Source organism: Heptranchias perlo, chromosome 4, assembly GCF_035084215.1.
Source record: "Heptranchias perlo isolate sHepPer1 chromosome 4, sHepPer1.hap1, whole genome shotgun sequence".
NCBI lineage: Eukaryota > Metazoa > Chordata > Chondrichthyes > Hexanchiformes > Hexanchidae > Heptranchias > Heptranchias perlo.
In genome coordinates, this window is record NC_090328.1 from 44,252,029 (window position 1) to 44,279,882 (window position 27,854).

The 27,854-nt window shown below is 35.9% G+C and overlaps 1 protein-coding gene and 1 long non-coding RNA gene across 7 annotated transcripts in view; one reads left to right on the forward strand and one right to left on the reverse strand.

The window, feature by feature from the left end:
• Positions 1 to 304: 304 nt before the first annotated feature.
• On the forward strand, positions 305 to 26,876 carry LOC137320889 (uncharacterized). Of its 6 annotated transcripts, none has more exons than XR_010962666.1 (4): positions 305 to 474; positions 17,143 to 17,446; positions 17,897 to 20,058; positions 26,600 to 26,876. It is a non-coding gene; the product is annotated as an uncharacterized lncRNA (long non-coding RNA). The 6 variants fall into 6 exon arrangements; XR_010962664.1 differs by having other exon boundaries at positions 17,235 to 17,446; XR_010962665.1 differs by lacking the exon at positions 305 to 474 and adding an exon at positions 4,035 to 4,235.
• Positions 18,767 to 27,854, reverse strand: part of arb2a (ARB2 cotranscriptional regulator A) — a 469,833-nt gene continuing 460,745 nt past the window's right edge. Inside the window, exon 11 of the mRNA XM_067982839.1 lies at positions 18,767 to 21,624. Within this exon, the coding sequence (XP_067838940.1) occupies positions 21,473 to 21,624 (152 nt within the window). The 3' untranslated portion in view covers positions 18,767 to 21,472. The remainder of the gene's footprint in view (positions 21,625 to 27,854) is intronic.

Sequence of the window (27,854 nt, forward strand, 5' to 3'; positions counted from 1 at the left end):
ACCATACTTAATGTCTTTGGGTGAACAAAACAATCAATCTATAATTGAAGCAGAATTCTCCCAAGTTTGCAATACACGTTACCCAGGGTGTTCTGAAAGGATAGCAATTATTGGATATAATTTTTAAAAGAGATTCTTATCGCTCAGAAACTTCTCTTCCAAGTTTTTTTTCTTCTCTAAGCCTTGTTCCTCGCTTGCTTTGTTGTTTTAAAATATGCATGTCGCTCAGGAATGCAAGTCACGAGTCCAAACTTTGTGTCCAACCTCCCACATGAAATGATCCTTTTATAAGGAACCCGATATGTCTCAATCTGCACTTAACTGAGAGCCTTTGGGTATGGGGCGCGTAGTCCCTTCTCAAAAAAACACAGCACCGAGATTCTATCCAAAACCCCAGGCTTTTTTTTTCACAGGGAAGAAATCTAGCACACATAATTAAAGGAGGCAGCGGCCAGAGGGGAATGTCTGCAAAAAGTAAGAGTTTTATTTCTTTTGAGATTGGATTTAGGTTGTCATTAAGTAGAAATTTATCAACACGTGGCATTTGCATCTCAGTGATATTTGTATATGTTTGTGTGTGTGTGTGTGAGAGAGAGGCAGACCGAGGTGGAAAAAAGAGGTTGCAAAGAAGTGAGGAAGAACAACGGAATTGATTTATAGCACTATGGTTATGGAATAATGACTAAGTGAATTCATAAGGATACATTTTTGAAAGGTATAAATTGGTCTAAGAAACGGTTCTCAAAAGACTCTAAAGACGAGAATAAAAGACGAGAACACAAGTAAAAGGGAGGGAGATGGGGGGGGGGGGGGGGGGGAGAGGGGCTTTTGTTTGTAGACCCGGGGTTCAGTGAATGGTAAAGTAAATGGAAACAAGCAGATGATAGAATAAGGGCAGAGTGGAGAGGTTTCGCTGGAAGATCTGACAGGCATAGGAGATCTCTCGGTTGGAGTTTCTCTGCAGCCTCAGTACAGCGAGTGTAAACAGAATAAAACCTTTAACAGTCAGTGGGAATGTCAGGAGATTCCTTCTGCTATACACTCTGATCACCAACAGTGACGTCAAGACATTTTTAAAGACATCCTCTGCAGAGCACACGACGTATATGTGGACATATTTGTTTCAATAAATATGTAAAATATCTCCCTGCATAGGTCACACCAGTATGTATGGAGAGATTTGGTTTGGATCATAGTGTGATTGATGTGACGCCTTTCCTTATTTTCACTATATTCACATATGGAAAACTTAACAAGAGCAGAGGACTTACTGGGGCTGCTAACACCTGGGTTTTCTTCAATAGTGCCGGAGTGCTTCGAGTACATAGCAGCCAGTCTGTGACTGTGACTCCATGATCAACTATCTCTTTAAATGTTATTTGGAAGCATTCTGTTGCAATTATACACCATGCTGAGACCAATTTTATTAGTGGCTTGTTTTAATGCAGTCACATTGCTAAGTCTCCAGCGTTTGTGTTTAATGACGGTCTCTCGCTCCCTCTATAGATTAATATATATACACAACTAACTCAAATACTGGACTGTCACCATCCCAATCAGAGAGTGAAGTAACATTTCAAACTGTTTACTCTTTCCAATAAAATACTTTATTTTTACTGCGCACATATTTTTTGAATTGGATTGTTCGTTAATGCAAATAGAAAAATGATAACATACAGAGAGATAAGTAAATCTGGAAATAAAATACACATACAACAGATAACGTTTTCAATGAGGACGAAGGGACACGCTATTTACATTTGGACATTTTAATAATTTTTCCCGAGGCAAAAATCACAGATGCTTGTTTGATAGGTCTGATTTACACTCTACTTTCTCTTGAGTTTAATATATCTGAAGTAACAATCATTTAGCAAACAATATGGGCGGACTGGAACATTTCCAACGTAATACATGTACCCAGTCACTGTATGAAACGTGAAAAAAATAACATCTGCCTTCCTGCAATGACATGTGCGAGGTAGGTCTATTGTAAATGTTGAATCGTTTTAAAGGGAAGAGGAATTGATGAACTGGCACACATACGTTTAGTACATTCAGGACAGTTTTATGACATAAAGCTGGAACCATTCATATCGTCCTTTAGATTTAATATTGCATTAACCCAGAAAACCAGTGTTGCTATATCGGAGCTATAACAGAGATAGAGAGGGAGATTTTGAAAATATAAACTGCACCACAACCGGCAAATGTTCAAATGTGAATTTGCTTTAATTTAATTGCACATCAGGACAGACAGGCGTGGAGCTGTGTGAATGATGTTGTGGTTAATATTCTTCTAATTTAGAATTTATTTACCTAATTTCTCAGCATGGCTCCTATTTTTCTTCATAATGGATGGCTAGAGTGTTTTGTTAGATTTTTTTCGTCTTCACGTTTTAGCTGCAGTGTTACAGATTGAACGTGTAGCCAGCAATACATCATGATATAATCAGTTCCCCCTCCCCCTTGCGAAGGGGGGACGCGGACTCGTACTAATTCCCCAATATGTCTACAATAAAAGCCGTGCAGCCTTTGGTGAATTAGTAGCCTCAATGTTTCGCAGATGTGCCACTTAGACCAGAACTTGACCCTCTGATTCCCTCGTAAATAATCCACTACTAAACGTTCCCGTCAACATACATTTTCCTGCATAACCAAGCAAGTCCGTAAAAAATAGATAGAAAGAATGAAAAACAAACAGAAAATACCTTCATCAGCACACTGCAGCGAGGCTTTTTTTTATATAGATGCGCCAGGTAATGATTCTTTGCCGGCCACATCCCACACTTTAATATATTTGGCTTATTGCTGATATTGAGTCAGCCATATTTAATTTTAATTCATAGAGAGACTTGCTATGGAGCGAAGCAGCAACAGTCGATAAAAATCCTACAAGCCTGAGACTCGAACGCTCCAGGGAGGACATCACTGGCTGTTTGGTAGCACTTTGTGGCCTACATACCGTTGCTATGATTACAGAAGCACCTCGTCTTCTTGTAAAAAGCCAAATCTTTAATCTTTGTAGCATGTTGCCTTAAAGCCAGCCTGAACCGAGGTTTGTTTAGAGTGAGAGTGAGTGAGCGCTGTTGTTGTGGGGAGGGGGAGAGGGAGAGGGAAGGAATAGCCCTTTTCTGAGTGACATGACCTCTCTGTTCAAAGGCCAAGCAAGAAATAAACGCTCCTAATCTGAATGGGGCGAATTTTTTTGCAGGTTTGAAACCCTTTCTTTTGAAATGGGATGAATTTAGAGTCAAGGAGCAGTCTTTCTTACTCAACATCGGAGCATTTAAGGAGGTTCCAAGAACATACTTGCAAGGACGTTGTCTGTTTTGCATTTTTATGAAAATTAATTCTGCATACGTTGACAAAATCATTAAAATTATGTTAGCAGACATCACGTGGGGGGTTCTAGGGACAGACTGGACACAGGGTGGACAGAGACAGCAGGGGCATGCACGCTTTAAGACAGGGGGTCTTTATTAAGTTGGAGCATTTAGAGAAAGAAAAACGAATATCTTACAAAGCTCTCACTATACTACTGACAACAAAACCTGTCAGATCTTCGCTCTCTGTTACTAGAAAGGAGACAGTGTCCTCATGTGAACACCTTTCAAGGCACTATTTAGAGACGTCTTTGTGAATACTCACTTTCTGAAAGGGAGCCTTAAGTACAAAGGGGAGCTACGAAAATTCGCCCAAACTAAAGTTTATAAGAAAGTTTCATTCACAGTTTAACCAGCCTTTGTGTTATCACGATTATTTAACTTCAGGCCGATACTTCCGAGTAGTCTTCTCATTTTTGGTAACGTTTCAAATGCTGCACATATTTGAAATAATCTTTCTGTGGAGGAGGATAGAAATCTGACGTTTCGGTCGTTATTCTTTCCTATTCATTCAGACAGTTGAACTCGGTTTACTAATTGTTGCTCTGCGGATTATGCATTAACGTCCCTTCGAACTTTGCACGTGATTGCTGTGTGAAAATTTAACTCACGCTTTCCATAACATTATAAAGACAGCGCAAGGGAGGACAAAGGACAGTTTAATAAGCTATCACTGGACAGAAGGAATGTGGTGGTTTTAATAAGAAACAAGAGGAGGTGGGGGAGCTAAACATTCAGGTGAAGTTCAGTTTTTATGAACCACATCAAAGTAAGTTCGAAATCCCCTGCGTTCAGCACCACGTAGATTTCGTAAATGGGGATGTTTGATATATAGATGAGAGTGTTAAGGTAAGGCGTGGTGTCACAATGCACTCTTGCTAACAGTATACAATTATACACTGCAGGACTGTACAGCAGAGGCAAGCATGTACCTTCAATTTAAACTGTAATTTTTTATTCATCTCCTGCAGAATATTTAATTTACAGATTGCCTAATATGGAATTGCAAATATTTCAGCGTCGGCAGCACGAAGTTAACACCTTTTACTAAAAAGAACATTTCGACAGACGTTAAGCAGTCTCTTTATATTGTTTGCAATTGATCTCACTTCTGTTGCCTTATCTTTTTCTGTAACATTCTCCATTCATTTACCAACAATACTTCAAAACACCAATAAAACTAAGGAGAAATCAATCAATTTCTGCACGATTGTGAAACAAATAATGACAGTTGTACTGTCACGTAATCATTAGAAGAATATTTTCTGACGTTCTGAAGAAATAAAGCTGAGCGCCGCTGGCAACTATGCTCTTTGCTTTTTAATGCTATAAACCGATGTTAATCCACACTCTGCATTCACTGTGTTATAAAAAGACAACTGGTGTACAGTTAAACTGATATTGTCTTGCCTATTGCTATTCAGCTATTTTAAAATTTATGTGTATTCAAAGCTTAAAATATGACTTTCTTTACATTTTAGTGAGCCAGTTTGGATTTTTTTTAAATGAGGCATTAGATGAATGTTATTGTCATTGTCGCTGTAAAATTGCGGCAATTTGCTCAGTATTCTACTCAGCATAACGTTGAATCTCAGTCTCTGTGTTCTGTGACTTCAGATAGGGAGAATGTAGATAAATGCTTATTCTTTTTAAAGTGTTTGTTTCCATTAGATTCACACATGGGATTTTATCACTGGTGTCTGGTCAAAATAATAGCACAATATGAACCTGTCCTCTCCTTGCTTAAACACCTCGAAGGAGAAAACAAGGATAATTGCCATAGGAACAGTGACTATCAGTCTTGAAACAAGCTTTTTGGTGGTCAGCATTTCTGAATTTATAGTTCTCTTTTCGTTCTTTTGTTCAGTCGCTTTTTTTTCCATATCTGCTAAATAAGAGTCCACAACGTGCTTTCCTGGCGCAGTACGATGACCATTTAAGTCAATTTAAGTAAGCTCATGGACAACATAGCACTAGACTCATCACTGTGTAATATTTGTGGGAATTTTGTCTCCATTGGATTAGACGAAGGGACAAATCATTAAACTCACGTGGAAGTTCGTGGTTGTGTAAAACTATTACTTTTTTAAAAAAAACTTGAGCTATAATAAACCATTCCAGCACGGTACAGCACAAAACAGAACAGAGGCTTACTGTAAGGGAATCAGATCATCAGTTATGTCACTGCGCTGCTAACAACTTCAAAATGAAATAATGATAATCTCCAAGAGAATAAGGCCAGAATCGTTGTCAATGTAAATAGTCCCGTTTTTATAGATAACTCTTTCGTGCAATATAATTATAAAAATAAAACGTTTTACATTGCTAGAGATATTTTAATAGCAGCCAACCTTGTCCGAAGAAGACTCACATTACAGTTATATATTTCTGAACAAAACGTTGGCAGGTCCACTCTTTTATTTCATTTAATTCAATACAGCATTTGCGTGTCGCAAGACCGAAATCAACTACTTCGGTTCGACCTTATCCTACCATAGTAGAAGATTTTCATAAACATGAAATTAAATGATTTATCGGAGATACCTATTAATTTATGATAAGCTAGACGAATAACTGTACCCGTTTAAAAAACTTAGGTAAAATGTAAACGTTTTAAATAGCAAATACTTACAACGATATTTCACTTAGACCGTGCGTGCTATTTTAATTCACCTTACTGAAATATTTGACAAAGAAAGGTGGTAAAACACAATTAAGGGATTTCTTCTAGTTGTACATGGGAAGATGGATCAACAAACTTCAAGTTGTTTTAGAACGATTTTCTTATATCTCCTCTGCCTTTTGGAATGAACAAAACTACAATTGCAAGATAATTGAATTAAAATATTGCATATAACAGATATGATATTCTTATTAAAATACTAATCAGACCATTTCCGTGGCACAGATGTTAAGTGTCGACATTTAATATATTTGTACGATATTTGCACGATTTTTTTAAAAAGATAAATTCACGAAACTCAGATCACCGCAAACACACATTCAGCTTTCTGATTAGGAGCATTAGCAAGTGTAAATGTATCGCTTTTTATCACAAGATATTTCAACTTGAAAAGAATCCTCTTGTAGATTGGTTTAGTGTTTTAAAACTGAAGATTCAAAATAAAGCCAACCAATTACATGATCCGCAACGCTTATTCATTTGCAATAGTTGCATTTAGTATGACGTCCACTGTTTACACTCACGAAACAAAGATAGATAGATAGATAGATGGATGGATGATAGGACTAAACACCTTTATATAAATGTATGCATCGTACATATCTGACTGTCTAGGATTGACTTTTCGAAAGAAAATATTTGTTTAAATAATTTGTAAGCACTAGATATTTGATCCTGTGTATCCCATTGATGTATTTCCATGTAGTATTTTCATAGTTGTTAGACTGTCTAAATGTGCAGTGCTGTGATCTTAAGGGACTGTTCTTTTCCTCGTCTCCGTTTGAAGCCCGCGTTCCCCCTGTGCTGAGGTGTAGTTTCGGATCTTGTGAGCTAGATGGCGCTGTATTTCGAGAGCACAACACCAGCCACAGGAGTAGATGGAAACGTTGTTTCAAACTGTTTTGCTTTAAGATTTATTTTAAACACTTTCGCGCACATGCACAGCTGTCCAGGTGTTTTCGATTTTAATACAATCAAACTGCCCAGTTCGTTACATCGCGTTTGATTTTTTTTCAAATACAGTCGATGTAGATCACAACGTATTAGTTCCTGGTTCAATAATTGTTTCCCTATATTAGATTTCACACTTTAAAAAAACCATCTGTAGCTGTAGGCATTTGAGACTTTATTGGCACGTCTGATTCACAATGGTCAAAAATATCTTAAACATTAAACATAAGTGCGTATGAAACATTTTATATCTATGAACATGAAATGCTATTGAAATGAAACACTTTTCTATAATTATAATAAATTATTTTTATCACTTAGACATTTTGTCTTTCAATTGTCCACTGTAAATCTCAAACAACCTGTGACTTATTCGTCAGTAACACTTCAGTAACGTCCCGTTCGAAATCGAAAAGTTTAATTATTGACCGTTTAACCATGAGCTCGGTATATTTTTAATTGCGCTGGAACTTTTTCGAGAGTCAGCTAACGCTGCCCAATCGAGTGCTAAATACATTATTTGCTTGCAATTGATAAACATGGAAGTAGCTTCCTGTACAGAAATGCATCAGATTTTGGTAAAAGTGATTTGCCAGGGGGGTTGCAGGAACTAATTGTATTTATCGATCTGGCAGAAAAATTCGATTTGTAATATCAAATGAAGCTTTGAATAAAGATCGCAGAATTAGTCTTTTAGCGCCGAGTGTTCGCTTCAACCTTAAAAAGAACAAGCAAATAAGTGGTAACGAGTTTCAGTTTGAAGTAAATGTAAACCATATTCTAGGATCAGGGAAAATTACTAACTCCCATGTTAGCGGCTACCAATCTATAGTTACTGTATACACGGGCTATTTTGTTTAATTTTAGCGCACACAAAATCAATCATATATTGTTAATAAAACATACCAATCTGAATATTTTTAAAAAGTAAATGTTAAGTACAAATCGGCTGCATTTTATAAATATTATTTCTGGATCCCTAGTTGTATCATTTATAAATGAATCATAGCAGAACTGGACATTTTAAACTGTTTGTTTCAATGAATTTACAATCAATCTAACTTTTAAACTGCTTTAATTAATCTGTTTCAATGTGCTTGATAATACAGACAGGCATTTTGTGCAAAATAATTGAATCAATTTGTCAAACGTTATGTTTAAACGCAAAAGGTATCGCCAGTTATTTATACAATCATTTCTTACTGTCCTATAGAAGGTGAGATAACGGAATATTCCCATATACGCTACATGCTTTAAACGTATTCTTTTCAATGCTTATTTTATATTTCATTACGAATTTTACATTTGTTTCTCGTTAGCTGTTGCGAAACTGAAAACAAAACAGAGCCGGCAGCAGCTATGTTGTAACTAGATGGCACTGAAAGCCATAGCAGAGTGCAGGCAGAGCCGTAACAAAAGTGCAGTCGCGCCTACAATCTCACACCGCAGCAGCCGGGGAGTGGAGCCTGGATAGCGGCCATTGCACACCTGCACACGGGGCCTTCTTCCCACAGCCACAGCAACTGCCAATTGTATGGGCAGCAAAGTAAACACAAAGTTAATTCGATTTATTGGATGATTAAATGTCCTGTTAAAAACGCCAAGGGTTAAAGTTATTGTTAGTTATAAAATTATTTATATAATATATTTCAGATATCTTAATTAATATTAACATAAAAAATTGACGAGGTCTACTAATTCAATATAGATTTTAATCCAATGTGAGATACTGAATGACAATCTCCCCCATTTGTCTTGCCAGAGTGCAAATGGCGTTAATACTATTATTATCCACAGAGAAATTGATCCAGTTTTTAATGGATCTTCATTTTTAATTTAAACAAAAACAAAAAGTAAATATGTAACAATTTTTATTTGCATTTCCATCCACTCCCTGCGCAAAATTATTTGAAATTGTGTCGGCTGCTTTGGGTCAATAAAGCGACGAATTCGATGGGATATCTTTCCCGATCAAAGTGGTGCGATCTGTTAAAACTTTATCGATTGTGTGTACAAATGAACTAAATGGGGTTGGGATATTTTGGAAGGGATTAAATCTGAAAGGAGTTTGAAAAAAAAGTTTGAAAAACTTGTGTTTTTGCTAATATATTTAAAAATTCCAAGTATCATAAAATGTAAAAAAAATCTATTAACGAAAGTTTGTCACGCGACTCTTCACAGTCGTCCGTATGTCGTCGTTTGCGTTCAATTCTTATAGTATAATTATTTATTGGAGTTAAAGTTAGACAAAGTTATATTTAATATGCATTGTAAATGCACATTACAATGTTCCAAATAGCATTAGGAACACCAAAATCAGTGTTATATTAATGAGAAGAGTTTTCTTTCCAATTTACACGTGAATTTTCTGTCTGAGATCAAACGGTAACATCTTAAGATTGATGTTATCTGTTATTAGCTCGTCCCATTGCCGTTATTCACATCAAAGAATAGAAATAAACCGTTATGTTACGCGATTATTAGACGATAACATACCGTTACCTGCTTCGGCCTATTTTGTGCTATAAGATGCACATTTTACCGAACGGATAATATTAAGATGAAAAGAACATATATTTTGGTTTATTTTTGACAATGGAATAATTTGAATTGAATGATTTCTTTAGAGGTTATTCAAATATAGATGTTGAGGCGACACTTTCAGTTTCTCCAATTTAAGAATCACAATCGATGAAAGAAGTATTACTTTTCATAAATTCAATAGTTTTGAAAGCGGTTCATATACTTGGTAAAGATTTGGGATATGATATTGATTTCCACGAAAGTATCAAAGCAGCTTTTCCCTGTATAGCATCACCATATACTGGGCAGTTTACTTTCACTAAATAGAAGCAAGTCCATCTTTGACGTTGACAAATGATCTACACAGAACAAGAGCCATTTAGGGATGACTTTGAAGGGTTGCAAGAGAAAAAGTGCCCAGGTGAAAAAGGTTTAACCAGGTTCAGTGGACACATGACAAGGCTGTCTCTAGCCAGAGCTTGTGAAGCAAGATCTGAGGCTAATAGAAGAAAGGAGACTTGCTATTGGAAATGGCTAATCACTGAGGAGATAAACAGGACGACGTGTTTGTTGAAAAGTTAAAATAAATAAATATTCGAATTGCTAAAGCCAGTTGAATTTTATTCGAATGTACTGGAATTTTTTTTTGTGGGGACGGGGGTAAAATACTGATCTGTTCAATGTGTAAGATACAAGGATTTCAGAGCGCTGTACGGCCATTCTCCAGTTCAAATAATCAATTCAGTTGAATAATTGTATGAAATGATTAAACACACGCAATTCAACAGGTCAATGTACATATGTACACGCTGTTCAACGAATCAGAATCTTGTTTTGCATGATTTTAAAGAAATGCGTAGATAATTATGAACAATTGCAGGTTCGGGAAAGCAAAATGCAATTACAAGTTTTATCATTTTGAACGCAAGATGTTTACATTTAGAAAAGTGTAAGATAAAAAGGGTTGAAGATTCTAGATTCCTATTTTATATATAGATTTAAGTGTTAAAGGAAATGGAGTGGCTGAAGAAGTTGGGTGGGAATTGGGATTCAGGAAGAGAAAGAGGAAGGAGGAATAGATTAGGAATTTTTATTTTGTTTTTATTTTACTATTGAATCTTGCTGGGTTGCTGTCAGGTTCTGGATATTTAGCACTGGCTTGATACGGACGGTGGCTCCAGAGGCTCATCTCCAGGGGGCTTTAATTAACAAGCTGTCGGGAAGCTGCAACTCCCATCAAACAGCTCCTGCCCAAAGGCAAATCCGCTCACAAATTCCAGGTGTAATTCAACAGATACCTCATTTCTGGATGAAGCAAGCTCACTGATACTAAAGTTTTATTTTAAAACTTTGTTTTATATATAATAATACCCAATAATACTTTAGGAATTGAAATATTTATGTTCAGTTTAAAGCTTCTGTTGGCATTTGAATGGTAATAAATTGCAATCAACAATAAAACGCTTAGTTAGAAAACCTTTGGAAAACGCAGTGAAGATTGAACGCCCAAGACAGACAAGTAGTATCAAAAAAGAAAGGCAGAAATGTACATTAGACAGGCGATATAGAATAACAGTCCAGGATATTAAAATACAACAGGCTGAAATAATTAAGAAAATAAACGGAGAGAAGGGAGACAAAGGGTGTAGGCGGTGTGGAGGGGTGAGAAGTGAGGAAATCAGTGGAATCAGACTGCTGAAAATAAATAAAATAAGCAGAAAATCAAAACACAAAAACAGTTATAAAAAGAAACATATTACTAGCGAGATCTACAAGACCAATGGAACAACAGGGCAGAATTTAGAGAAATATGCCCGTTATGTATGTGTATTACATATATTTGAGGAACATGTACGTATTATACTATATATTATATAATTATATAAAGTTTAGATGAGAAACTTACTAAGAAGTTGTAGGAATTCAAAATATCATTTATTTCTGTCCCCCTTTGAGAATGCTATGATGTGAATGCCTTATTTTTCCCCTTTACTGCTGTTTGCCGGAAGATCTGTGGAAACTGTCTAATTTATGACAGGTCTGCACTGCGCTGTCCATGGTGCTACTCACCAAGCATTCACTGCCTGAGATCGCAGTAACTGAACGGAGGCTTTGCTCAGCATTCTCCCACTTCCACTACAAATTCAAAGTCACGAATGCATACCCCCGTGTTGTAAATAAGTAAATGGTACATGGCGCTCTACTTTTTAAGATTTCCATTTGTCAACACTCCCAAGGTTTTCTGTTTCCGAGAGCTGACAACAGGTTAAATATTTTTCTTTGAAATGCAGCATTTATTTTCTTTTAGATAAATGCGGTCTGCTTGTGATGAATTATAATTTCTTCTAATGTGTTATTTTACAATAATGTTCTCACATTGTTTTATAATTTCACAAACAATGACATGAGTTTTTGACATGAGTTTTCCTTCAGTTTTCATTGAATGCAATTTATTATCGGCTCCCGTACCTAACATATATATCTATCTGGCGCATTAGGATGTACCTAAAACAACATTTTATGAATTAAACTGCACCAAATAGCTATGGCTTATGGTTTGCGACTTTCAAATTTCATTTGCGATTAGTGCTGTGAAATGTATGATTCGCAAGTTATGTTGCGTGTAAAATATGAAATATAACAAGCCAGTAAATAATCAAATTCAATGAACAGAACAAATAATAAATAATACAATTGATGTACTCATTTCCTACTCTACAAAATGGGCATATTTAAACGTTTTCTTTAAAACGGCAATAACTTGGCGCAAGAACGGTCCATGTAAAGCAGCACAACTTTAATGGAAACGGAGATCTCTCTCATATATATGTAAAACATTTATATTTAATATCCACACATATATAAATGTATATATATCTAGAACTCCATGTTTCGTTTTTTTGTCAGCTATATCCTCTGCATACTGTGCGATGTGAGATGTGACAGAGTAAATGAAAAAAATCAATCAATAACTTCTTGGTACTTTGGACATCACTCCACATATTGTGTTTGTATAAAACAAGAGCACTGAATGTGGCATAACTTCACACATTGCTGCCGGCGGTATAACAGGTTTTAAAAATACTGGCCAAAAGCAAAGGTGACAAATATATGCGAAAAAGAAAGAAATTGAATTCTTTTTTACTTAAAAATATATATATTCATTTATTTTACAATAAACACTATCTGCTTCAAACGAATTGGAGTTTAGTAAAGTACATTGAATTGAGTAGTTGTATAGCTGTAAATAACCGGAGCTCTTGGACTATAAGGGACAAGAGGTCGGAAGGTAGACCTTACTGAGCTCTCCATCTCCCCATCTCCATTGCCCTCTATAGTTTTGGCATTAAATTTCCATCTCTCATGATGAGCGCAAAGGAAGTCTGAACCCTATTTGTGTAGTTAACGTGTCCATCTATTAAAATCTGGTGAAAACATTCCCAGTAACTGAAATGTATTTAGTTTCAAGATGAGCTCTTTGAGGACAATGGCACCTGTGCACCAAAATGATATGGACTCATGGATATTTTAACTTGTGTTTGATTCAGAGATCACTGTGAGTTAAACACGACGTCTATTTATCTAATTCTGCTTTAAAAGTTCAGGCCCACTAGTCCGTAGGAAATCAATGTGTAGATGTTACAGCACAGAACTACTGAAGGGAGTTGGCGCGCGTTGGGTTAACATCAGCGATCCTGAAGGCGACGAGAGTTAGGTCATTTCAATTTTAACTGTAAGTTTGGTTCGAAATCCCTTATACATTAGAGCGAATGCAACTCATTTTGCTACATTTCAGTGAGAAACTGGGTTAGAACACTAAGCACAAAAGTCATTATCATTAGTGTTTATGGTTCTTCGGAGTCTATATTAATGGCTTGTGGATGACGTTTCAATTCAGTGTTGTGAAAAAAAAGTTCGTTCAGTGCAATCAGATGCGTGGGGGAAACTTTCACTCTGCTTTGAATGTGAGAAAAAAACGACCTGTAAAACACAGTCTGCGGGGCAGTAACAAGCTGGAAGCTGTGCGGATATTTCTCAGTATTGGCATCGAGACAAAAACTTTCCATTCAGGTGAGAGCTGAATCGCCTGAAAGGGAAGAGGGAAGGTGGCGGTGGAGCTAATTAACAAGTCTGGAGTGCAGTCGAGCAACAGAGCAGCAAACACCTGAGCTCCACGAAGGACGGGGGTGGGGGGGAGGGAAGAGGGGAGATAACGTTGAACTGCAGGAAGCACCAGCCCACACGTTTTGGAAGAAAGTGACCTTCTAACACATTATCAGTCTACCTACAAAGCAGCAGCCCTAAACCTTTAGTCCTTTGGCTAAAGCTGCAATGTCAAATTCTACAATCCTTAACATAAATGCGTTACAGGAAAACTTCTAACCAACATTGCGCAGCTCCCTACCGAGTGCCCGGTGCATTTTTTTTTTGTAAATGTGACATTTCACACAATGTAGACTATAGCAGTATCGAGATACTAAATATATTTGTGCTGTTAAAATAGGAAGAGTTTGGACATCTATGGGTTTAAAAAATATTTAAATATTGGGAAATATCTTCTCCATATAAACGGACACGTTGACGGGACGGTGGCGTACAGTGTTATTCTGGATCATTCCCAGATACAACCTGCATAGTACTTTTGAAAATAACCTAAATTGGCCTTCTGCTGATAAGTCAATGAGGTTGAGAACAGCTGTTGATCAAATATCCATTGCGCGTCAACCAGGAATAAGGTTGATCAGATTGTCCAAAACGGAAACCTGGCATTTAGGTTGTTGATCAATTTCAGGGAAAGTGACCTGCAACGTCACCAAAAGTTAGAGTTTGAACACAGATCCAAATTAAATTTGACATGAATGAAAAAAAAACCTAAGATGTTCAGCGACATCTGAAAACTGTGTGAGAGAGGCGCACAGCTGTATAGATATGGACAAAGAAATGACTTTTGATGGAAATTTAGTGCTCTCCACGCTTCTTTAAAAAGCAAATGTAGTTACAAAGGATTTATTTTTTTATATTTCTATGGTCTCTTTCTGTGCTGTAATCATTCTATGATTCCATGATTTTATATATGATTATGATGAGGGTTAGAGGTGGGGAGAAGAGCTTCGCCTAGCTCTAGATATTACAAACAGTATTTTACTCTTTAATATTTGTAAAGTTAAGTTTTATTTTATTTCAAAATACAGAACCTGTACGTTTTTTTCTGAGTGCGGATAAGAAACAAGCAAGTTTCAGAAATTGAAATAAACTTTATTTTTTTTAAAAGAAACGTGTATATCTAAAATTCTATGTTTCATATTTCCCCAAATTACATGGACAATTCAATCCTTGTGAGATGAAAGAAAAAATCCAAATGAATGTAATCGTTTTTTAGGAGCTGTACTCAATAGCGGAGCTTGTTCAAAGAAAATGTTTATTGAAAATGCAAAAATAAACCAAGCATATAAGGTCAATATCAATTAATAATTTCACTGTTTCCTCAATATTTAAAGCATGTTGACAAACGAACATACTGTTAAAATGATTATACAAATAATATTCTGCTATTTGCTTTGAGAATATATGTGAAATTGTGTAGAATATAGAACATATACATCTACTTTATTTCATTATAAAGTATATCTGTAGTTAAAATCTCTCATCGAACTAGTTTGTACGAAATAATGCATGTAACCCGACTGCAAACTGTTAGCTGTTTTATACTACGAATGGTATTTTACGGAAATACTTTGAAGTATAAGTAAAAAGACTGAAATCCCCACGTACATTTTAATCTCTATTATTACCGACTAATAGATTTCAGTTACTAAGAAGCGATATAAAGGTTTCTACATCTCTTGAAGAGACACAAATATTCTTTTTTTCTCTCCGAGAGACAGAGAAAAAACAAATCCCTAAGAAACTTTATATAGCTTCTTAGATTTTCCTTAGCATACGTGATAAAACATTGATTGTTGCAGCTTGGTGACCCATGAAATTTGGAGGTTAGTTTTCACTTCAGACTATAGCATATAATTATGCAAATAAAGAGCTGTCACTGATCTAGTGAATAAACTCACAAACACGAAAGTGCTAGCACTAAAAAGGTTGAATCTAAAAGGTGAAGCTTTCGCCTATAAAAATATATGTTAAAATCATAAACGTTAATGTTAATAGCATTTAGACATATGACATAATTGCTCCTGGAAGATCTGCTAGAACTTTTATTGTGTGCTTCAGTAGTGTCTGTCAGTCAATCAGAGGTACATTAAACTATTTTTTTTTTGTATTTTTAACTTCTCATTGTTTATCGGAGCGATTTCATCAGTGTTCCTCTATAAAGACAGCTCAGTCTGCAATCGGACACAACATTTTTGTCGACCATGTAATATGCAATCTTGATAATTCTCACGTCGACGATTGTTACTGGCACGGGGCACGAGGACCACCATCCATTATTATCCTTCACTTTCTTAATAAAGGTGGCACGTATTTAACAATCATTTTAATTAATTTTAAATATTCCTTAAGTGTCACAAAGAAGTTGCCAATCCTTGTGAATGCATTTGACCACTCCCAACAAGTGATACAGTCCTATGGATAGTACCTCACTGACACTTATAAAATAATGATTAGCAGAGAATTATTACATAGCGCCAATACATTCATAAAGTACCACAGTTATATATGAATGTCATCTGAACTCCAAGATGTGCCCCGTAATTTCTTTATCTGTTATTATTCATGAAAGCCACTTATGTTAGTTTCCTGTCAGCAGCTAGCTATTTTGCTTTTTTATTATTATTGTGCTTTTTATGTTGGTACAAAAATAATTCTTTCCTTGTTAGTAATACGGAAGGATAGAGATTTCACAGAGTAATTAGTTCTTTTTGTGCCATAGGTTTTGAGTTACCACATTTTCATCCTGTCCTGGTTCCTATGATAAACTAACACCTGAGAACAGTTCCGTAAAAGGATGTTCCCAGCAGAACAATAAAAAGGCCTGTAACGTGTCCTTTGTAGGTTTAGAGAGCGTCTTTTATTATTATGTTTTTATTATTTGTAGTTATGTTCTCTTTTTTTTTAACTGGTTCCTATATTCAGTTATTGACACAAATTTTACTCTAACGCGGCTGTCTGACATGATGCCCATCAGATTTGAACAGGCTGACCCATGCATCATGACAGGATGAGTTAAATTATTACACTACAACAGAATTTAATAATGGTATTGACCGGAAAATATAAATTATTGGAACAAAATCATTTTAGAGGGGCCGAATACTCCTGCATGTACTACAAATCTATACATTGTGCTATATGGACTGTATAGCTAGAAATCAATAGCTATATGTTAATTCACATTCATATAGGCGATTGAGTTCTGTCATACAGCTTCAGGCCTATAGGTCATCCCACACTGATATAGGTCAAAGGTTCTTCCGTCCTGAAGTATATCGTACGATTAAAAATCTGTGAACGGAACAAATTTATAGAATGGATCCTTAACCTTTTTATGCAATAAACGATGCTTACTTCATTTCAGGTATATGGAAAGTAAGGTAGACAACATTTCTAGTTCTATTCAAAAGATGCAACTTATATTTGCTCTAGATGGAATCCCCATTTCCTTATTGATGAAGTAGGACGGCATCGAGAGATGGCTTTCTTCTTAAATCTCAAATTATGTAAACCTTTGTTTACAGCACCTTGTTCTTTTGTGACTCTCCCTTCCCAACCAATATTGAGAAACATTTGGGGGAATTCTCCCAAGAAACATACCTACTTCTATTAACTCTGGAATTTTGCCGATGTCGACATGTTGACAATCCAGGTTTCATGGCACAATTCAGATATCCGGTGTTAAAATACAGAAAAGCGAGAAGGCTGCTCTGCTCCGTCTGACTCTTCTGGACAGGTAGGAAATGAATGGGGGAGATGCCCGAGTGTGTGCAATGTTGTATTTCAAAATCAAAACTAAAGGGTTATATTTTATTTTTGCGTGTATAAAAAATAAGTATCATATTTAGAATATTGCACGTGTTTTGAGCCAAAATCATGAATTCCGATTAAAATTTGACCATTAAATTTCTAAAAGCAACGCACTTTTCTCTGCGTTGAATTTGAGCAAGTGCTTTCATCACCTTTCATGTGTTAAGGACGTAACACTTCAGACCACATTTTATTTATTCAAAAACATCAGTTTTCAATTGTATCAAACCCAATATCAAAACCCCTTGGAAGTAAAAATAGATGTTGGTTCAATTTCAAATAGAGGCAAATTTAACATTTCATATAAACGAGGGGAACGCATCCTTTCCTGTAAATTATACTTTGAACCTAAACAGTATTTTTCCTCTTTTCCCAGATGTCTTACTAGGGTAAAAGGAAGAAAGGACGCGAAGGCTTTGTTCCCTGTTGCACCAAACAACCAAGAGGGATTACTGGGTTTGAAAGCAATCCTGGCATTGAGGTTAAGAAATAATTGAGTTAAATGAACTTTCGTTTCAATAATCCCAACTGATAACACTGCCTGAAAGTGCCAAGCCGTTTCCATTTTCAGTCCGGATATCTGAATGTTCAGGTGATCTCACTTTTCCTGCTTCCATCTTCCAGACTAAATTTCACTCTGTCTGGAGTTAGCCATGCGATGGACCTGCCTTAAGCAATCAATAGAATGGCATTTTACTGGATCTCACAAGGACTTGAATGGTCACTAATTTGAAAGCATATTAAGAAACAACTGTTTCGAACTCTTGCGTTGAATATTGCTCTCCCGCCTATGAAGTTCCTATTGAACATGGGCAACTTTGCTTCAAACTCAGGAAGTAACCTGATAGAATGAACTCTTCCAACTGGCTTGCGACACCAAGGTCCAGCAAATTTATCAACTGTGAAGACTTACTCCCCCACTAAAACCAACTTTGTAGTTAATTCAATTGGGGAATTAAATAAAAATGTCAGAAATCATCGTAAAAAAAAAAATCGGAATTTTGTTGAATGAATTGTGATTTCAAGAGCACAGTCGCTTACAGGTATTTCTAGGTTAGAAACTAACGTACATGGTTATTCTACTGTGATACTAATCTATTGACTCTGCCATTTCACATACTGCCTTCTGAGTTCCAATGATTGTTCTAATCAAAGATTGAGCCACGTCCCATGTCAATAAATTACTTCGTTTTCTAATCGAAAGTTTTTAATACACAAACACCACTAATAACAAAGGCACTGAAACTAAAGGGAGAAAAAAACCTTTATTTCAATTCAGCTTTTTTAAACATTGTCATTGGAAAGCAAAATGCTTTAAAATAAGGATCATCAATACAGTTTGGTGAAAGGCAGAGCTCATTTATGCACTGCAGAACGCAACTTTTCATTTCAGTGCTTCAGTTTCATAAGATGGATTTCAAAACTATCACAAATAAAAATCACAGCTCTGCTTTAAAGCTTTTTGGTTTGAAAATTCATTTTCCTTTAGATTTTCTCCCCACCGCCCTGGTTCACAATTGCATGGAAAGCTCCTATTCACTTAGTGCTGTCAGTCATCCTCAGTCTTCATCATGTCGAGGTGATTTCTTTCCTTTATGATAGTTTTCAAAAGTAAGCCTGTAATATTTCAAAATCTGACTAGTTACATTTGCGATTACAAATACATGTACAACATTTAGAGCTCAATATAAAAAGACTCCACAATGTAGAGGATTGTTTAAATGTAACCATCACACTGTCCATTGCTTTAAAAATTAAGTCTTATAAAGTAAGTGACTGAAGGCTATTTTACAGATGCCAATTTTTCTTTCACTTGTCTTGATGATGAAAAATTAAATCCATTTAAATCTACAAATATTTCATTGGCCATTTCTGCATTTTCCTGACTAATATATAATAACTGTAAAAATAATGTGAACCGATTTTGATTTATCTGGAGATTAACTGATGAAGTCAACACCATCAATTAAAATGCTTGAATTTGGGGTTAGCTTAGTTCATTTTACAATTTTCACACTTAAATTCTTTGCACACCTAAAGAATGGAGGGACAGGGCACACGTTCTGCAGGGACCAGTGTCATTTGGCAGAAAGTGCTGGAAATGTCAAATGACTTTAAACTCCAATCAAAGCTCCAGTTGCAAAGCTCCTATCCTGCCTCTGTGGGAGTGAGCTGCACATGCGCCGAAGGAACTACCAAAGGCTTCCCCTGGGTCCTTTTGCCTATTCACATTGCCTGGTGGAGCTCTCCAGCCATTCAGACCACTAGAAGCATTATAAATTTGAACAAATCACTTGAATTAATCACTTTGTACACTGCTTTGCGCCAATTCATATTTCTCAAACTTTGTATTGCTAAATATTTCATCAAAGGCACCTATTTTAATTCTCATCTAGCATTTTGGTGTTGTCCTTCTGACTTATGTCGATGCAATGCATAACAGGAATTTGAATATTCTAAATAATCTATTCTCTGTTTTGTATTAGATCATGTTCTAAAGCACTACAAAAAGCTCCAATTTACAAATGATTAAACAAGGTAATGAGTAATTACTCCAAGGATTTTTGAAAGCATGTCCTAAAACATACTTTACATTACTCAAATTTTACCATTTGTGTGTCCTAGATTTTAGCAGAGTCCCCAAGCTACTCTATAGCCAATGAATCACAGCTCTGCGAGCAATAACTAGCAAACTGTAAAACTGAAAAATGAACTTCCACACAGGATGATAGAGCAGGACCAAAGCTAGTATTAACATGCAATTTCTTGTGTTCTTGCAATTTGGAGTGTTACTTCCTTACAAAGCAATTTCATGATTACCATGATGTTTGAGTCATTAAAGTCCCTACTGTTACACTGATCTGAAATTATTTTAAATGGACAATGAAATATTGTTTAAAACAAGAATTGCAATGCACATTTCATATGAGCTTAAGGAATCAATATATATTTTGCAGTAAAGAGTTTAAAAGTCTATCTATAAAACAAAATTCTCAGCAACTAGTTAAAAGCAAGATAACATAAAAGTTCTAACAACCTTAGAATTAAAATATTTACAGGGGTCTTTCAATTAACTGTTTTATGTTTTTGAATGCACTGAGAAAAAAATGCCATTGTGGCTCCCTTGTTTGCACTGTCTCATTTTCAACCTAGTTTAAAAATCCAGCCAGTCATTTACCAGGAGTAGCAAAATGTATAAATATACATTGATCAGATCACATAATGGTTTAGATATTTAATTATTGTCCTTTTTTAAAAAAGATAGCTTCAATTTATGTTGACCAACAGACATAAATTCACAATGAATCAAATTTACTCAACATATCTTTAAACATCCTCCAGCTTTAAGAAGTACTGTTGGTTTATTTTGAAAAACAAACACACAGTTTCAATAATACAAAGCTATTTTTTAAGCAGACACAAAAAGTGACAGCTGGCATCACCAAAAACAACTGTCATCTTTAGCGACTTAAATGCATTTGAAGTCCCTTGAAAATTATGACAAGGCTTGAGTACGTGAAAGGAAAATGTTGAGTGGCTGTGATTCCTGGCTATTTTAAAAGCTGGTGTACATAGGCCGACAAAAGAGAGGCTGTCTCTTTAATGAAGAATAGTTGGCAGGCGTTAGGACATGGGGGAAGCCAATAGCCCCATGGCATTAGCTCAGTACAGGGCTGTGTCAGGGCAATTAGAGCCGCTCTGTGCTGCACTGTGCAGAACTGCTGTCACTCTTAATCTGCGCACCGATCGGTGGCACCAAATCTGAGCTCGGGACCACAGGAAACACAACCGGCAGACCCATATTGCTTTGACAGTTGCGCTCATCTAGAAATAATGCAAAACGCTATTTAGATGTATACACCGTGACCCTTTGCTCCAAGAAGAAAACAATCTAATGAGGGACTGGGGGACTGCCAGCGCAAAAAAAAAAGCAAGAAAATGGCATTTTGCTTCATAATTCTTCACTTTTCTTTCGGTTGGAGCTTCTTGTTGTCACCGTTGGCTTAGATTTTGCTTCAGTGTTCTGTGCCTCTAAAGCTTGAGTAAAATACTTGAAAATAGAATTAAAACTCTTCCAGGAAGTTAACTCGTGCCGTTCTGTACCTAGAAATGGGTGAAAAAGGAGTACAGTTATTATCTGTATCCACCATTTGTGTGGCAGTGTTAGATATACGTACTTTTGTGGTGAAAATAGCTTCCCAGTAAAAACAAGTCCGTTCTCTTTTTTTGTTTTGAATATGGAGAGACAACCCATTTGTTAGACCCCCATATTAAAAGAACAACACTGTTTGGCTGATTAGCTGTGTCCTATTTTTAAACAAAAAATGGAATCCTTAATTGTAGCTCATCTAAAACAATCATCCTGAGTTAAAAAAAAGAAATCAAATCTAGAAATCTTCAATTGTTTTTGGTGAGGATCATATATGTTTAAACAACTACCATATGTTAGCACGCAGAGAAACATATCCAAACCATAATATTAGTGATATGAAGGTCCAAAACCTGATTTGCAGCAGGTCAACCAAGTCTCAAAATCTGAAACGGCCTTGAAAGATGGAAACACCATCAGGCCAATTCAGGATATTCAAAATGGAGGAGCTTCTTGTCATTTTACTGTTTGTCATTTTACTGAACACAAGAACACAAGCTATTCCAAACAATAACAACATACTCCATGACTGGTGTCATTGAATATTACTAAATTGGCCCTGTAGAGTTCTTGGAGCTGAAATTTTATGGGGGCCTACCGGTCTCCTGTCGGAGTTATGGAGAGAGATCGGTGGAGCGCCCACACAATTTCAGCTTGCCTGTCTTACAAGACTACACAGGTCATTTGATACTGAGCCTTTTGTGTGAAGGAATTGTTTTACAGTTGACTCCAAGTACCTCATCCAAGCAGAACTGCAACCAAGCACAGAATTCCAATGTAACAAACCGCTTCCCATTCACCCTCATTGTGTACGATTCTTGATCCAAGAATAACTGTGAAATACACAATCCTGATCCAAGCATAAAATGTCCTGTAATTATCTGCTTTTAATGCTCTGCACATGAAATTTGGCCAATCCACAGCCAAGTTTCATCTAGAGACAGAAGCACATTCTCAAAGTCTAATTACTTTTGTGTAAAACAAAGGTTTTTGTTAACTGTTTTCTGTTTTGTTTATAGTGAATTGCCAAATGAATGATTAAATGGGCTGTGGCACAAAGATTAGCAAATTGACTATTTTTATCTGTGGTTTACAGAAATCCTGATCCAAGCATAATCCTGATGCAAGCATCACATTTACAGGCAAACATGCGTTTATTAGGATTCAACTGCAATTAAAAAAAAAGTCAGTCTGCACATTACTTCGACAGCAGAGGATGCTACTGGCTGTTTATAAATATGATGTATCTTACTTTAAAATCATGACGGCAGTAGTAAAAGAATAAAATAAATAATGATTTAAAAAAAGGACTGTAATTTTTATTTTAGAAATTAGAAGAAGCAGTTTAAAGGTTAAAGGCTATAGCTGAGATCAGAATGTAAATTAGTGCCGTGCCCAGTGGCAATAGGTGAGTGTTGACTTTTCTCTCCGAAAAGTTTACATTTAGGTGAAGCTCTCTGGGATGCTCGGGACAGGAACTGTCATCAAATATCAGCGTCCTTATACCAGTGCTCACAGAATGGCAGACCTCACCACATTTTGTGCATTTGCCTGGATTTTGAAATAAAAAAGGACAATTTTTGTAATTTGACGCCAGTGCATTCTTCAACCATTTAACTGTCAAACTGCAACAACACCGATTTTAACAACTGAACAGTAGCACTCCTTTAAAAGATGACCAGCTGTCATACACGCTGGCATCTGACTGGTAACATTCAGATTCATACGAACACTCCTCATCCCTATATTAACTATTCTAGGTACTTAAATGCCTTTCGCACTCAGCTCGGCTGTTGGGCGTAAAATACAGTATGCAGGCTGAAGGTCAACTATCTGTAAGCTGTAATGGTGATTGACATGCCAGGCTTGGTTAGTGACAAAGCATGCTGCACTATCAATTAAGGCCGCACAAAACTAGGCAAAGCCGTGTGATGTGGGTCAGTTCTTGTGAACAGATGCTGGACTAAACACCAACACCTAAGGTCTAGCTTGGCAAAATGCAGCACAACTGTCATTTAGCAGCAGCAAGTGATTTTGTCTATCGCTCACAGGTGCAATAAAAGATGTACATGTCAGGGACTCACTGCTTGAAAAATCAAAGCAGGTTTTCCAAGTGATTCAGTCTGCACAATCAGTTCACTTATCTGTCCTAGATTTATCCAATAGTTTGTTGAACCAAAGGCAGACCACATGTCACTGGTAATTATGAAAAAAATCTGCATGTCACATCAAGAAAGAAAGATCAGGGAAGATGTAGTTTAAAACTGGCAAGCATATGATATTTAAAGGAGATTTAAATGTTGCATGCGACAATTACACAAATCTGTGTACAATAGAGGTGTCAGAGATCGCAGCAACATCTAATTCAGTAAAGTTAACTACTAGGGCACAAGCAATTCATTTGTAGAGATTTAAGTAACACCAAGATGACAAGTCTGTGAATTAAGGTGGTGTGGTCATGTAATGCTTTGGAGTACCAATATACAGCACGATCTAGTGGCTGGATAACAACTTCAATCCCCAATCCACAAGCTCCTGATCTCAGCCTCACTTAAGTGAATAGAAAATCAGAGGCTGTGTACTTCCCACCCAGGAGTGGGAAAGTGAAGGAATAGGGGAAATCAGAAAAGGCATCCCAGGGCCATTCTCACACACTATCTGGTGGCCAGCTCAAGAGTGATATTGGCAGAGATCTAAGGACAGGTTGCCTGCCTCTTGGCTGCAGTTGGTGTGTGGCCCAGGAGACGAGAAGAAGAGAAGCAAGAAAATAATTTTTAAAATACACAAAAATTTAATCTCAGAAGCAAAGGAAAAGATTGAGTAACAGGTCAAGCATGTATATATCTCTGGAAGTGCATTACAAAAAGAATGCTAGCCTGAGGAGCTTTTTACACATTAAATTATGATAATATTCAGCATCAAAAATAAAAAGATGGTATATATTTGTTGGCTATCTAAGCTGCAAGAAAGAAACATTTAAAATGCTAGGTTTCATAATTCCATTTGAATGTTACTATGCATGGAGCAGTAAATAAGGATACAAGATACCTATTAGTTTAACATCATTAATCCTTTGGTTGAACTTGTATCATATATACTGGCCATAAAATGTCCCTATAATCAACTGCACATGATCACTCCATAGGCTTACGGTAATGATGCACAATCATTAATTCTTCATTGTGAGTAATCATCATGCGTCGATAACATAGAACACACAAGAGTCGGCATCTGGACTGAAAGCCATTGCCAACGCAAAACTGAACCCAAATCTGAATAAAACTACCATATAAGATGAACAACATATCATTTTTAAAAAGATACCCGGGAGTGATTTCAAGGCAATATATCTAATCTGAGGATTTAGGTGACGATTACAAACTGCTTGTGCTACGCTTTTGTGGTTTCTGATATCATCTAAAATGCAGATTAGATTAGTGCCTGCTGCTAATCATTCTTATGCATCCATTATTCTCTACATAAAACACTTTAAATTTTTTCACAGGTTGAGCGAGGTAACAAAAGATGCACCAGGGTTTTATTTTGGATTTTTACTGAAGTCCAGTGTTTATAAATGAGAAAAATAATGTTACCTTAAAACATTTATTCAGGCTACACATTTGAAATTTTTACCGAAAATATTTTGTAGATCTATAACTCTTATAACTTAAAAGGGACTCCTAATGCCTATTTGTACAATACTGCAATTACATTTGTGTTGGAATGAAGTTACTGGTTTTTCAAGTGCCTGAGCTCTTTTGCAGCCTTTGAAGTAAATTATTTATTTATTTTCAATAATCTGTCTATTTTCCCAAAATTTCTTCTGTATATTTCTAATGTTGACTATTTAGAGGCATAAGACAAATGTATAGTCCCACAGAACATTTATTTTTGTCATATATTTATTGAATATATTTGTATGTTATAATCTTCTTACATCTTTTACAGGATGCAAAAATATAACTGAAACCCTCGAAAGGTTAATCACTAAAATCTGAAACCATTACCATCTGTCCAGAAAAATTCAATGTAACAAGAGTTTAGTACTTTCTAGTAGTGCCCCTCACGCATCTAGAGGTTGAAGTGGTAGACTAACAGAAGTTACCAGACTGAAAATAAATTGTGCAAATATTTTTGCTAGACATGATGGCAGCGCTATACGAAATACATAGTTTACATTTTAATGGCAGTAGTCATTAAAAAGAATGGTCAGTAACATCCCTGAATTATATATTGCTTTAATGTTGCTCACCTAATTATGTCATTATTATGCAAGGTCCCAATTCAACTAAAATGTAATTTGACAGATTCTTTTTAAAAATTACAAGTCTGAAAAAGTTATAATTTATTATAATATAAAATACATAATAGTTCAAAACATCCTGTTATAGGTGAATTTTCACTTTCAAAGCTAATATCGAGGCATTACATTGTGACGATTTTTATCATATTTCTTCGCTTAAAGATGGAATTGGGTTAAGCAATTTTTGTGAGGTTGAGTGTGTGTGGGTTCAGTGGACACAGAAAGAAACCTTTGCTTGCTATATTTTTTCCTCCTGTTTCAAGTCACCCACCCTCAGGGTTACATTTTTTTATGACTTTATTGTCCTACAAACGTCTATACACCAATGGTGCATGTGTTGACTCTCCGTTTATTAGATTGACCTCTTGCTAGCTTGTATTAATGAACAGTACTGAAAAAAGAAAAAAAGGGGGAATCAGCCCAACCGTTTAGGATTTTATGGACACTATTGGTCACTGCCTTCAGTCAACTTCATAAACTACAATCTTCCAGTTAATAACCCCTGTGCTAACATCTTTTACCCCTGCTGGTCTCAGAAGAATGATCATTCTGTAACTTACATATTTCAGATGAGTTATTTATAATTTATATCCAATTTGAAGCTCTATGTGTTTTTTTTTCTGTAGGGCAATGCAATCAATGGTTTCTCCAACCTTCTCAGAACTGCAGTGAAGTGGTGCTGCAAACCATCATACAGACAGTTTCAAGCAGATCAAGTCATGACCACTGCAGCTGAATTGCAAATGACTTAGTCTCCCAACAGGTCTGGAATGCACCAGGTGTACTCATGTAAACAAAGCAGACTCATTGGCTTTAAAAGCAATCAAATTTAGAAATTATTTCATCTGTATCAGCATTATGCAGTATTTAAAAATAACTAAATAAAAGCCCTTGGTGAAAAAATATTTTCTACTTATAGTTGATTTATGAAAAAATATATTTCTTATTTTGCTGATGGCTTTGTGGATATTATGTTAATAAGAATTATTATTAAAACTCTAACAGCAGCTTTTGTGCTGAAATCTTCACCCAAATGAAAAAAGAGTTTTACTTAAATCATTGACATACATTTTTATATTTAATGATCAGAGAAATACTTTCATAATTCCATCAACAGATGTTAAACAGTCACCTTCTGATCCTTGCTAATGTGCATTTTTATCACCAGAAGAACAAAAGTAATTTCATAAAAATGAACATTTTGTGATCTTGCGGGTGACAGATTCTAATTATGCTTCATCTTCATTTATTTACATATCAGTACAGGTTATAGTACAGGAGAAACACTCCTAGCCTGAGGCCACATCTCCTCCAACAATAAACATGTGACTTGAAACATAATCACCAATATTTTGACACTGACCTACCTACTATGTTGCAAAATAACTTTCTAAAATGCTTTAACCTTAACAATATATTGAAAGTAATTTAAATGTGTGAACATAGTAAATATGAGCCTAGAAATTACAAGTACTGATGTTAACGGATAAACATTTAATGTGTTTGTATGATATTTTATCCGATATTTTAACAGAGGCATTAACTCATTTAAAATAAATGATTAATGTTTGTATCAAAATTGCGGGTAGGGGAATGTCATAGGAATACATTAAACATTGTCTACTAACATCATCAACAGTAACTTCTAGACTATTTTTGTTTATTATCACAGTAGTAGTGCTGCGTGTATTAGGCTAAATTTCCAAGAGATCAATAACTTAGTGTGGCAATTTGGGTTCTCCAAAACAGTAAGTCATATTGATTTGCATGTAAGTATTCAGAAATCTTAAGAGCTGTCTAATATAACCACTGTGTTAGTTTGCTATCACTTATATATAAGCATTGCTCTAAATTCAGATCCACCTAAAGAGAAAGGTCTTC